General features: G+C 48.7%; 1 protein-coding gene across 1 annotated transcript; it reads left to right on the plus strand.

Annotated features, from left to right (window-relative positions):
- The first annotated feature begins 3,050 nt into the window (after positions 1-3,050).
- On the plus strand, positions 3,051-7,949 carry LOC135810125 (ras-related protein Rab-1A-like). The gene is made up of 2 exons (XM_065323593.1): positions 3,051-3,547; positions 6,678-7,949. Exons 1-2 carry the CDS (start codon positions 3,371-3,373, stop codon positions 7,131-7,133), a joined length of 633 nt encoding a protein of 210 aa, XP_065179665.1. The 5' UTR covers positions 3,051-3,370; the 3' UTR covers positions 7,134-7,949.
- The last annotated feature ends 6,325 nt before the right edge of the window (positions 7,950-14,274 follow it).

The following is a 14,274-nucleotide window of genomic DNA, read 5'->3' on the forward strand; positions in this document are numbered from 1 at the left end:
CGAGTACGAGTACAGTGAAACCTGTCTAAGACGACCGCTCAAGGGACCTTCAAAGTGTAGTCTCTGTAAGCAGGTGGTCTCCTTATCCAGGGTCATTTCACTGGAAAGGCATCCCTTGGTCCTGGCAGTAGTGGTCGTCTGGGACAGGTGGTCGCCTTATCCGAGTGGTCGCCTTGACAGGTTTTACTGTGTATCTACTATCTAGCATGTCTAGCTACAGCAGCTGTACTGCTATAATTACAATAATTATAATACAGCTAGCAGGGAGCAGGGAGCACATCTCTGTAGACTGTACTGACTGTAGACTGTACACACAGTCACGTACTCCGTAGTGCTACCGGTTTGGGAAAAATTAATAATACTAATAATGATACTGACGATGCCCTCCTGGGTGAAAATTTGGACAATTTCAACTGTATGTGGTGTAGCCAAGGACTGTTCGTGGGTCGCGAGTTGGGCATACTGAACATACTGACCCTGTCACGTCAGTATCATCAGTAACAACACAATAACAAGATGGAGGAACACTGGCTACTTGAAGTAAGGAAAAGTGCTCCTGACTACTAGTACACTACTACATCATGTAGTGGCTGTGATCAAACTTCCGCCAAGAAGGCTGAAGCCTGGTGCTGGGTCAGAGGTCAAGGAATTATACTGTGCGGCATCCGCCTACTGCATGGAATTGTCCCTGACCGGCCGCCAATAGACCACACAACACGACAGGGTGGGTGGGGTGCCGGGATGGAACAAGGTGAATATCGCATCTGAACTCAGTGCCCCTTCCACTGTGATCGGGTCGCCCTTGGGCCAGGGACCGTCGGATCTATCCGCACGCGTCTGCGTCATCATTGGCTCTGGCGGCCATGTTTGGTCTCCTAAAAAGAGATCACGGCAATTGGCTTCAAAGTGGCCTCGGTCACGGTTGCATGTTGCACAGATCGCAGACTGATTCCAAATCATGTTGAACTTCCAATGACGGTCTAGACCTGGAATCAAGAAAAGAGTGATCGTGACGAGCAAGTAGTTCTTGTAGTTTTGGGTCAGCCTGGGGTGTTGGACACGGACGCACGGTCATTACAGCAGTGACCATTGACCGTACCACTTCTCACCGTTGGTACCCGTTTTAACGGAAATGCGATGATAATTGGCTCCACCTTTTGAATGTGGTTTAACACAACACTTCCCGCACTCTAAGGGCTCCGACTCAGAGGCACAACAGTTCAGTACTACAAATGTACAATGCCGGGGAGGGAGGGGGGGGGGGTGTCATGTTCGTAGCACAAGTCTGTCTACCAGCCGAATTCCATCTCGCGACTGCCAATTGCCATGATTCCAAACGGATTGGTCTATGCTTGTGTCCCCCCCCCCCCCGTCGGACCTACATGTATTCACCTCAACCCTTGCATTGAATTGTGTGATCGGGGGGGGGGGGGGGGAGGCACATGAATCGCTTCAAGGCTATGGCTCCCTGAGGATGCAAACTAAAGTCACTGTGGGATTCATGCTAGCCCTTGGTAGATAATGTTCGAAAAATTGGCATGTTCTGCTTGAAAAGCAGTGAAATTGGCAGAACCATACAAACCTTACGGCAAGCACTTCCTTGAATTTTGCTCCATTTCTTCGCTACCAAACATGCATGAAACATACCAGAAAAAAACTACTCTCAAATTCTGCCGGCATTGTCCACCACTTGAAGGGCTACAGTAGAGTCGCGCGCCCAAGAACGTTGTTTCTAAGGGGTTAGCCTGGGACATTCTTATTTTTCAGCAATCTGGCTGCGTTCTTATAGCACGTTCTTAGAAACAGTGCATACTGGATCATATGTATCCCACAAGCTGCCAGAAAACCAACACCGTCGTTCTTAGCTTTAGGCTGTGGCGTTCTTAGTATTTCAGGCTGGACGTTCTTGGGTTCCACGTTCTTCAGCGCGCGACTCTACTGTAGTTCATGTACCAGCCTGCACATAATGAAGTCACTGTTAGGATAATGCCGGCAGAAAAATTGGCAGAATTCGGTACTTTTTCTGGTAAGTTTCATGCATGTTTGGTATGTGGATAAAGAAATGGAGCAGAATTCGAGGAATTGCCTGCCATAAGGTTTGTATGGTTCTGCCAATTTCACTGCTTTTCGAGCATGATCCGCACACCCTAGTCACTGTGGGGTTCATCCACCAGCATTCTTGCTGGGCGCCGGGGTGTCATGGTTGTAGTATGTGCAGTGCACGCTAATCCTAACCGGATGCTGAACACTTATCCATTGAATGCCTAGCTGCCAAACTGCATGCACCATGTGCCAACCAATGGGGGGGGGGGGGGGGGGGAGGCACGTCGCCAGGGTGGTTGGGTGCTGGGTTCGTCACGGGAAAGTCTTGAAAACTCGCTAACGTTAGCCTAGAAAAATTGAGATGGCTTCAGATGACTCGGATATCAGGGAAATTTAACAACACCTCATCCCCGCAGGTGTCAGCTTCAGCTGCTTCGTTGGGTTCGTCTTCTCCCATTGCATGATTTACATCAGGGAAAGGGAGTAGTGAAATACTGGTATTCCCTATTCAGTGACTCCCTAATCTGATTGCACTAAGAATAGTAGTAAGATCAGGACAGGAGAGGGCATAGTAGCAAAGCGGTGTATGCAAGCCACTTGGCTACAAGATCCGGATACGCACGTACCTGTGGACTGAAGTGGGCCGGAGGCAAGCGATACGACTACGCGGACAGAGAGAGCGAACGGCTGCCGCAGATGTAGCGATCTGTCTGACGTCTGCGCAGCTGGACACAACAAGTACAGTCATGCAAGTCGCAGGCACAGCAGCACTACGGATCCGGATCCATGGAGCTAGCTGATGACAGTGCTAGTGTCAGAGATGTACATCACACACCATGAATACTATTACTATTAGTTAGCTGAGGTCTACCACTGCACTGACCACCTCAGCTCCACACCACCAGATCATTTGAGTCAAAAATGACGTGGTTGCACGCATGTTTCCAGCACAAACACACTCACATTTTTACACGAAAGCTGGACATTCGATATTCGCCCATGATCCGGGAAAAACCGATACGAAGAATGAGAGACTCAGTTTGTTTGTTGCGTAAACAATTTACAGGCGGAAACCTTTCCACTCTCTTTGGCCGATCCGCTCGACAAGCACTCAAACATCAAGTAGCAGTAGCACTGTTGTTTACTTTTGAAAGTACCACCCACACGTGGTAGCGCTTACCTGCAGAGCTCCCAGCTTGGTCGACCCAGCAAACATTTTAGTGAATGCATTAGTCTGGGGTAACTCAGTAAGCTGCAGTGTTGAAAAGACATTAGTGGACGCAGCTAAAGTCCAGGCAGCAGCGCTAGCGAGGTGATTCTAGCGACCATGGCAGCATCGTCGCGTGGTCCCATGTACAAGATCGTCCTGCTGGGCGAGCTGGGTGTTGGCAAGACATCCATCTTCAGGCGGCTGAAGGACGATGAATTTGATGAGACGGTCACGACGACCACTGGCATTGATAGCTGCACTCGCCCAGTCACGATCAATGGACAAACCGTTACGGTAAGCGTCGGATTCTACCCGATATCTAGCCACGTTTCTCTGCTGTTGAACATCAGTGCCGGGCAGTGCTGAGAAAATTGGAGACCGACCACAACAGACCCTGGCGGTAATACGCTAGTCCCTAAACCATTTCGAATTTCGAATTGAAAAGTAAAATAATTTATTCGTGGAGAGGCTGGCATGTCTCGGATTTCTAATCACATGATGTTCCTGGGTGGAAGGTGTTTAGTGGGTTTGGGGGGAGGGGATTGGGATGCCATTGCAAGCCACACACAACGTCCTATTGTTCTTGCGAATCCATCCAAGATTGTGGACGGAGAAGTTTCGGTGTTGAAACATCGCTCAGGTTGCACCGTCCCAGGATTATTGTCAGGCCAAATTTGCTAGCAATTCCTAGAGCAAAGTATCGAAAATCCCTGGAAAGGAAAATTGCTTGCAAACCCGAGCACAATATCAATGTTTCTCTCCCAAATTTGATCCGAATGTGGCATTTTGAAGCTGTCATTGCTCATATACAACTTGGACGGTGCATATGACTCATTTGAAGTCATTTCCCCACATTTTGCCGACACGTGACCCACTTCTGGCTATTTTTCTAACATGTGACACACATTTTGGCCTCACATTGGAGCAAAAAGGTATCAAAATATCGAATGGCCTGGCAAAATGAAAGCAAAATATCGACGATGAGCCAGCTAAATTTCGCCGCAGAATATCGAAGCGAATAGGATTTTTCGATCTTTGACCACTTTGTGCTGGGTCTGATCTACTCACGTCCCACTGCTTTAGTAGCTGCACCTGCACCCTGATCCTAGAGGGTGGTGGCGTTCCCACGGCGGATGCTGAAAACTCGGTCTCCAGCCAAGTCTCAAGCGAACCGTGATATTTTTATCGACGTCAGCCGAGCAAATTTTGTCTGACACTACCTGGGATAGTATTACTGGAAATCGATAGGAAGTTGAAGTTGATGGTAATGTGCAGCATTGCTCTGTGACCGGGAGCACACTGTGTTGGGGTGGAGGCCGCTTAATTACGTAATTAAAGGGGAAGTGCCGCAAAGTACCGTTGATCTGCCCCCCCCCCCCCACGCCATGTCGCTTCCCAGCTGGGTTTTCGGCAGGGGGCGGGAATTAGATCAAGGCTGTCAAGTGCAGTACGATGTACAACAATGTGGAAGATCAGACTTGATGTGCTGGATTGTGCACATTTTCATCCTGGACTGGCACTTATTGTGTACAGCAGTGCATGCTTCGGTTCAACATCGTATTTCGTTGTAAATGCCGGAGTCGCTTCACAGGCAGAAAATCAACAGGGGGCGGCAATTAGAGAGGGGGCGGATCAACGGTACTTTACGGTATACCCTAAAATCAAATTTTCACCAGTTGTAGTCTTCGGGGTGCTGAGTCGAATGGTCTTAGTTCGAGGAAGCTGAGATTCTCCCTTCCTTCTTTATTCCCAATCGAACTCGCGCATTTCCACCGAAACTGGGTGACTATGCCCTACTATATGGGGATTTGTATGCAAAAAGTCACTAAAGGCGCCATTTCGTTCTTATAAAAGCACGGATGACTGCGATTGATCCATATGTTGTAGTCTTTTGGACGCTGAGTCGACTGGTTTTGGTCCGAAAAGGCTGCGATGCAGCGTTCGGCCCTTATTCCCAATCGAACATGGGTGAGTAAGCGGTCATGTGCTCGTGCGTACACAAGTCGCCTGGTCACCGTGCCTGCAGGCTACAACTTTCACACCAGGGTTCAACTCAAAGGTTTAACTCGAGTGACAGGAAAAAGTAAAAGTTGTAGCCTGCAGGCACGGTGACCAGGTGACTGGTGTATGCATGAGCACGGGAGCGCTTACTCACCCGTGTTCGATTGGGAATAAGGGCCGAACGCTGCATGTGTGATGCGAGGAACTTCATTTGGAGAAGAGTTCTTCCAATGCGAAGTTGAAAAGTTATGATAGGCCTTCATGGAATGTTTGTCCAGAATCTAAAAGTGATAAGAATCTGGCCAGCACTTGTCTCAGTGAAACTCTCACGAACAACAAAATTAATAGTATACGAGCAATGCTGGTCACCTTGAAACCTTGTGCATGTGTATTTGTGTGTGTGTATATGTGTGTGTGTGTGTGCACTGCTTGCATTTCGACTGCATCATGGCGTTTCACCCAAGTTTGTGTGCCGTGACTGCACAGGCACCATTCAAGTGAAAACCTTTTTCTAGAATCATCGTGTTCCGGGGTCAGAGTCATGCTTTCTTTACAAGAAAAAACTGGGTTAAAAGACCCTTGCTGCTTATTATAGCCCAAGCGTTCAGCACCATACAAACAAGTACTAACTGGGATGTGCTATTCTGCATGCCTCCAGTAGGGAAGCGGGGGCAGCTTACACCCAAGTGTGTCTCTGACACCCGGGGAACCGTATTAAAGTTATTTTTGTAGCTTTCGTTGGTTACACCGGGTACTACTTCGAAGTAGAAGTACTAAATATATTTCATGGAGTGCGTAGCTGCTTTGTCCTGCTATTTACTTGACTGGTTGAATATGGTGGTAAAGACACACTGGGCAATATGTGTGTATGCGTGTGTGGGCAGACGTGTATTTACCGCCATATTGCCAGGTGTGTCTTTAACACCATATTCAACCATAAGTACAGCTGCAGTGGTGTCTTCCACTTCATTCGCTAGACTGGACTAAACAAACCGTAGGGTTCTAACTAAAGGTTTCGGCGGGAGGATAGTGTACGTCTGCAGGCCGCATTGGTCTGGTTCTGCATGAGTCTGAAAGTGTGAGAACTGCTGACCTTCTGAGAATACATGCGCATGTTAATCATTAGAGTGCAACAGCGTGGAGTTGGGGGACGGGTAAGCACCATCCAGCATCATGACACCAGCAATCTTGACATTCGATATGGACGGAAGTGACAAAACTGCTCGGCGAAAGGTTTAGGATTTCAACACCGTAGACACAGAGATGGAATGTTTCGATGAAAACATGCCACTACTTCGAAGTAGATGTGTAAATGTTGCAACGAACAGGTACACTAAATGCCCCTCTGCTTTTTTTCTCAGTCCTTTTTTGGCGTTTAGATGCTTGACGACTTCTTCTGTGTTCTGCTCTGTGTGCTGTGCAGTTGAGTGTATGGGACACGGCAGGAGTCGAGCGGTTTCGCACGCTAACGCGCAACTACTATCGCGGCGCGCACGCCACCGTTTTCGTCTACTCGGTGGACGAGCCGTCGTCGCTGCACTACCTGACGTCGTGGGTACGGGACGCGGAGAGCTTCGCCTCCACCGCCGTCAAATTCCTGGTCGGTAACAAAGTTGATCTGGATAACCACGACATTGATAGTGCCACCGCAGAGTCGTTTGCGTCGAATCACGACTTTGTCGAGATGTTCACCACTTCGGCAAAGACGGGCGAAGGCCTAGAGCACGCCTTCACGCAGATCGCCACCAAGCTGCACAACAGCATGGGCGGAAAAACGTCAGCGTCTCCATCGTCCAATCACGCCGGTGCGGACAACCCAGTCAGCGGGAATATCGATCTAGCGACGGATGACCTTCCCGAGAAGAAGGGCTGCTGTTAGAACAGTTGGCCCGGTACCGCAGAGATTAGCGACTTTTTTTTATATGCAGATATTTGAAATCAAGCAAAGAGGAACAATGGGCTGTAACGCTATCGTCAGTACCACTGATGGTTGTGTGCGTGACGTTTTACACGGTGCACAGCCCCTGCTACTGCTGCTACTGCTGCTGCAGCTGGTGCTTGTTACTGCCGTGCAGTTGAGACAAGTACATAGAGGAAAGCACCAGCACTCGCCTGCAGTGACCAATCGATCCGTTCATGTACAGTTCCATTACCAGCTTGTATTGCTAAGTGCTTGTAGTTGCAGCTGCCCAGTAAAATCGTATTGCACCGCAGCTGCAGTCTTCTAGTACCAGGCAGTTTGTAGCAATACTGTTAGTTGCAAAATCTAAGCACTGTTGAACATACGAGCACTTAGTCAAGTGAGTCCAACTGCTGTTTTTATGTGAAAGTATCATTCCCTTCGCGGCTCCACGTTTACCTATTCTAGCCCTTTTAGAAGACAGTAGTTTACGTCTTTCTTATCCAATGCACGCTCCGTACGGTTTGTGAATATGCAACAGCCCCACAGCTACAGCTCCTGTAGATCTATTAGTGCTTCCATTGAACCAGTGAACTTGCAGGGTTGCCCGGGTGTCTCCCGGCCTTCTTGCAATACATTCCAATGTACATGTACATAGTTTTCGACTATTGAAACTCCAATCCCTCTTTCCCTAATTCCTTTGTATTGCCCATACACCGATGCTGATGGAGTGATGCCTCTTGTACATGCAACGCAGCACAGCATTGATGCAATAAACCTATGTTTGTAACCGTGTATGGTTTGTCCACTATGCGCGCGCGCGCGTGTGTGTGTGTGCATGCGTGTCTGTCTGTCTGCTAGTTCGGTTGGTGGGTACACTTATGCCTGATTGTGCTGGGTCTGTTGCCAACAGTCTCGGCTGCTTGAAGGTGTAATGTTGTACCTGCCACCTTTGTTGGTTCCAGGGTTCATATACTTTCTATTTGAAGTATACATACCTGTTAATCATGGACTGCTTCTGGCTAGATTAACTCTTGTGTAATCGATGGTGCTAGTGAAGCTTATCAGATCCACTCTGATTTAGCCACCCACACTAGTAGCAAGTATTACCTTCACTGGGGGCAGGGGTAACTGCAGTTGGATCCCGGGACGGATACCCTGATGCTGTCAATCCTTTTTCTGCACCCGGTTGTCCTCACCCACTTACTGAGGTGTGTTGAGCCCATATGTGGGATCATTTTCAAGTCCACCCAGAGTTTTGGGGGTTTCAGGGGGTGTCGGCCGTTGGGCGGTTCAATAGGGCTTGAAAGTGATGACGTCAAAAACGGCCAGGGAGTACTAAGTTGACATCAGATTTCTATTTTGGATCCACTGAGGTGTGACTTTGCTATTGCCTCAGTATGTGGGTGCATAGCAACCCACTCATGTCGTGTGCAGGGGTGACTTTTACTTCGCCACCAGTTGTAACCCCGCCCCCAGTAGCCAAATCAGTCAGTTTCACTGGTTACATCACCTTGCGGTGAGTAAGACGGCTTGAAATGTGCTTGGATCCAAACAAAAACTGGATCCAAGTGGATTCAATTTTTGAATTTTTGAAATTGTTGCTATACTGTGACGTAGCACTTTCAAGCCCTATACTCAGTATAGCCTATAGTCATCTTTCCAAGATTCCTTTTGAATTTGAGTCTCTCCCCTCTCCCGGGGAGACCCACGTGACCCACGCAGTGAGCAACAAGTACAAGTCTGCCTGCCTGTCTGCGTTGATCCGGGTCGGGGGTCATGAAATAATTAATTGGTAGCTCTCCACCGCCACCAGGTACCAACCTAGACTGAATGGACCAGTTACAGTTGATGAACTCGTACTTCTCTCCGACGGTTGCCTTGCTGGCTGCAAACCGAGCAATTGTTCGATCGGCGACTAGAACGTTCCCAGTCTGGATCCAGTACTCCACTGTTACTTTGTGAACTTGCCTTTGTAGTTCCACTGTGGTGAGTAGATAACAGCCCATTCCTCTCTCCTTGTGTGCACGTACAGCGGCAAGATTTCAAACGGCTCTGCCGCCTTGCCAGGCTTTGGGGTGTCTACTGTTGTCCAGCCTCTTGGATATAACGTTTTGGAAAGATACCGGTGGCCGCCTTCTCCGACTCTGATGCGTCGAAAAACAGAGCTCATCCTTTTTCTCTTGGGGTGAAACGAATACGAATATTGACAATCCGAATACAGGAAGTCGTCGGGCTTGAAGCCTTCTGCCCGAGTGACGATGCTCTTCTGCTCACGAACAACACGAATGGAATAGTGTAGAACGGTCCGAGCTGTTATGAACCCTACCGACACAACTACCCGCGTATACGACAGGTGCTAAGTCAACCACAAGTAGAAAGAGAGGTAGACCACAGAATAGGTTGCGCTAAAACACTGCACGTTACAAAGTATACTGACGTCACGTGACAAAGATAGGTGTAAACTAGAACTTTGACAGCCAACAAAATCATTTTGGACGTCTAATGTCACATTTGAAAGTTGCTAACTGCACAAGACAAATACATCACGAACCTCAAAAGCTGACAAAGTGGGTAGAAAGGAGTGTGTCACGAGTGTGATGCAGTGGCGAACTGTGAGATGCTAAAGCGACTTTTCCCGATGATCCAGATCTTATTATTATTATTATTTATTCTTCTTTTACTAGGGAATTCCCAAGAGGCGTCAGCGCCTTTTTACAGGGAACCCTAGGTATAATTTGATGGATGAGCGAAATTCAGCTGGTGAACTAGACATGCGGCAAGCCGGTGGAAGTGTATTCCACCTGGCAGCGCCCAAATAAGAAATTGCACTAAAGCCATATCGGGTGTTAGCGGCTTGACTACAGGGTTGGCGCCTGACGCTATAATAATAATTATTATATAATCCTTGTAGCAGATCATCCTTGTAGCAGATCATCCTTCTTCAGATCAATGGCATATTTCCTGGTCCAGGAGAAGTCATAATTAATTTTGTTGATGTCATCTTCAGTGGGTCCGTAAAATAGTAGCGGTAGATTTTTCTTGTGACCAGACGACGCTTGCAGACACCAGCACGAGCACTGCATCAGTCACACTCCATAACAGCTAGAAGTTGCTCCTGACAACTAATTACTTGACAAGCCTCGTTTCGTTCCATTATGTCAATTTATGATGTTGGGAACTCATCAGAGGAGAGGTACACGTTGAATGGAACGCGCTGAACTATAATTTAATTATAAGACCTCTTTTACGGGCAAACAGAATACAATTCACGGTGGCATGGCGAATGATTAGAACACAGCACCAAAAAATGAAAACAAGTGTATGTGTAAACGGTACCATTTGGTAGAGGAAAGATCCAAGAGTCCCTAATCCCCTTTTGACATCAAAATCAATGAAAAAACGCAAAAAAAACGGGGAAAACCAGGAAAGTACAAGGGCACTGTCCTGCCCACCATCATATTATCATCTCCAAAACCTCACTGAGCCGGCCCTCCGAGATTGCCAACTCTCGCAAAGCATTTACAGGACGGTGATATGATGATCGGGCACCGCGGATGCACATGCCGACCGCAACAATGCAAAAGCCAGTCGACACCGGACATAGGTCAGTGGTCATTGTCTCGGCATACAACTTTGTATCCCCATTTGAAACGAGACCACACAGGCGCTTGACAAATCTGGAGCACTCTGGCGCACAAAAACCCGCCATGGTGAAAACTAGTGGGCTAAATGTCCCACGGTGAAGGTCCGGCGGATTCTGCCGGCAGAAAAATTGGCAGAATTCGGTACTTTTTCTAGAAAGTTTCATGTATGTTTGGTACCGTATTATCTCTAATATAAGCACAGTCTCCAATAATAGCACGTCTCCAATAATAGAACACCTTGGGCGGCATTCAAAAAATAAAGTGCTCAGTCTCCATTATAAGCACACTGTGTAAATTCATTATCTGTACCGGCGAAAAAAACCCTGAAATGTGTGTGTCATACATGAATTTGGCATGGCAACATGCCTCTGAAATGAGGTTGAAATAATAATGGAACAGTCTCCAATAAAGGAACGTCTCCATTAATAGCACGGGGCGGAGGTACATTGAAAAAATAAAGGACCGTGCTTATATTAGAGATAATACGGTATGTGGATAAAAAAATGGAGCAGAATTAGAGGAATTGCCCGCCATAAGGTTTGTATGGTTCTGCCAATTTCACTGCTTTTCAAGCAGAATCTGCCACCTTTTCGAGCAGAATCCGCCGGTCCCTACCCACGGTCCACATTGATGATACGCTCAGCATACTCCAGCTTCTTCTTCCTCTCATGCTCCGCCAACAGTTTCTCGAGAGGTTTGGTGACATAGGACGGAGCATCAGGATGAAAAACCCGGACATCCAGGAAAGCATTCTGTGCCCTGGTCCACAGCCCTCGAGCCCGGATATCAGCGCGAGCATCGTTGGCTGTGTTAGTTGAGGCTGCCAGAAACACCTCTCCCGAAACCGGAGCAAGCTGAGGCTCGACAGCGAAATCCGAGCAAACCTCAGTTAAAGTCGGCAAGAATGTCGCGAACTTCATTGTGCCGAATGGTGGGGAAACCACCAGTAGGGCAACACATGGCATTGGCCGGACTAAACGGTTGGCCACAAGAGCAGGTAGTAGGCACATCAACCAATGCCCAGGCATACCGCAACGCCACCGCATCCGGCCTGAAATCTCCCTTTGACAGATGATAGCCGTGTTTTCTGATAGGCAGCGTGTTGCGCCAGCTAGAGACACCTCGGGAGGACAAATGCTCCAACCGACGTGCCATATCCGCCGACGCCGACTGCCGCAGCTGGCGGAACTCAGCCTCGTTTGTAGTGCCGCGTTGACTGACAAAATCCGTCTTGGCTGTCATAGCATCTTGCCGAACACGTTCCGGTGCTTACTTGGTCCATGATGTGTGTTGCAGAATTTCACTAACCTGGGCTGCTGTCATTGCCCTTGAAGAGTCGTGCTCTGTCCCGCTCATGCTGTGAAAGTGTGGATTGGCCATTCCCCCGAGACGTGTCGGCAGCCTGAGAATCGCCAAATCCTCCGTGGTTGGTTGGTTGGATTTATTTAAAGTCGTACAACAAACAGGCATGTCTGCCTCCTTATATGAAGACGACTTCTGGCAGTAAAACATTTTTAAAGAAAAGAGAAAGGAACAAAAGAAAAAAAGAAGAAGATAAGATCAAGAATGTATAGACTGAGCATACAGCTAGCCTCAGCATGTACTATACTAGTACATACTACTACAGTCGTCCCTCTCTAATCCAGCACTTTATAATCCAGCACCCTCGATAAACCAGCACAATTTTCAGTAGCCAAAATGTCCTCTTCATGCACATTGCAGCAGTAGATCAGATTTTCTAATCCAGCACCCTCCCTAATCCAGCAGATTTCCGTGGCACAAATGGTGCCGGATTATAGAGGGACCACTGTACCGTATTTTCCGGAGTATAGTGCGCACTTTAGATGTGCTATTTTAGGCCATAAATCCCAGGTGCGCACTATGCTCCGAATATGAAATGCATGTACTTCAATGAAGATTGAAGTGCGCACCACCAATGAAGATTGGGGGTGCGCGTTATATGGTGAATGCATCTCGACCAATTGCAGCTGGCAAGACTCGGTTTAGATTACCTTGTCCAACGCTGATACTGCGTCCTCCGGAATGGGAACCGTACGAAAGAGGTAGACCCAACGACCCCGCAGGCCATGGGTCAGAGCTGCATATGCCGCGTGTGGCTCTGTGCTGGCAAACTTTGCTAATGTGCGTAGCTCCTTGCACCGATCACCAACCCTCTCCCTCACTTGGCTGGCAACATCATCAGGCTCCCCGATGTATGAGCCCAGATACTTAGTGCTGCCAGTGACAATGCAGACACCGGTGCCTTCAAACAGACGTGAAGCCTCCTCCTCCTCCTCCACTCCGGGCTTCACGAGAAGTAGGGTTTTGTCCGGATTGGTGAAATATCCATACAGGCGACCGTGTTCCTGGATTGTTGTCCACCAGTCTCGAATCGCTCTCATCCTGCCAGCACCACTGGAGTCATCCGCATACCAAATCTGCTTAACATGGACAGCGGGTCTCCCATGGGTTGTCCCCTCTTTTGACGAAATCTCCCCACCGCCAGAGACAAACAGACGCGCCTCAGACTGATAGGAGTTCCCAAGAATGGTGGATAACGCTGGACAGAGACGCTGAACGTTACGCAGAGCTGCCTGTCGGTTTATGCTATTGAATGCGTTACTGGCATCTACCGACAGAACTCCCTTAGTGGACGATTCGTTGTAAATGTCTTGCATGGCATGCACTGCTGCTTCAATGCCCCCTGGTGATCCAGCGCATTTTTGAAGATGCCCGCAGGCTTCCTCCGCGTCAGTGGAAGCAATGTGCAGAATAGCCTTCGATACTATCCGCCTGAGCACCTCGCCCACGCCAATAGTGCGTGCGCCAGGCTGCTTGTCAAGGGCAATTAGCCGGCATGACAGAAACGGCACCAGGCCTTCAGCCGGACGAACATGGGTAGCGAGAAGGCGAGAGAGGTCAGCAATAGCCTGACACAGACTGGTTGATGTCCCCTTAAAAGAGGAACACATCCACGGCCAACATGCCGAGTCTACTATAGTATCCCAGACGGACCTGCAGATCCCTCCGAGTGCATCGCCACCGATTTCAGAAACTCAGCAGCGAGGCCATCAAAACGTATGCCTTCAACACCGGAGGCATCCCCAGGCTTCAGGAGGTGGTAGCCGAGCCTCCGGATGCTTGTCCAGTAATGCCTCTTTGACAGGAATAGAGGAACCATCCCGGAGAGGTACGGTATCGTTGATGTTCAGCACACCACCCGCTTCACCACGTCTGACTGGATCCAGGCATCTAAGTGCATCATGCACACGGCCCTGGCACATGAGGTCAGAGAAGTGGCGAGCCTCATCTTCCTCACCTCGCTTGCGGCCCCCCTTACGCGGCCGAAACAGCGAGTCTTGCAGGCAGCGGCCTTCGCTCATTGACGTCAAATTCCCCGCTTGCCATAATGCCATTTTCCGCTGCAAATGCATGCAGAGTATTCTCCTTTGGTTTGCTGTTGTTACGGGTTG

This window comes from Sycon ciliatum, chromosome 1 (genome assembly GCF_964019385.1).
Source record: "Sycon ciliatum chromosome 1, ocSycCili1.1, whole genome shotgun sequence".
NCBI classification, from domain to species: Eukaryota; Metazoa; Porifera; class Calcarea; order Leucosolenida; family Sycettidae; genus Sycon; species Sycon ciliatum.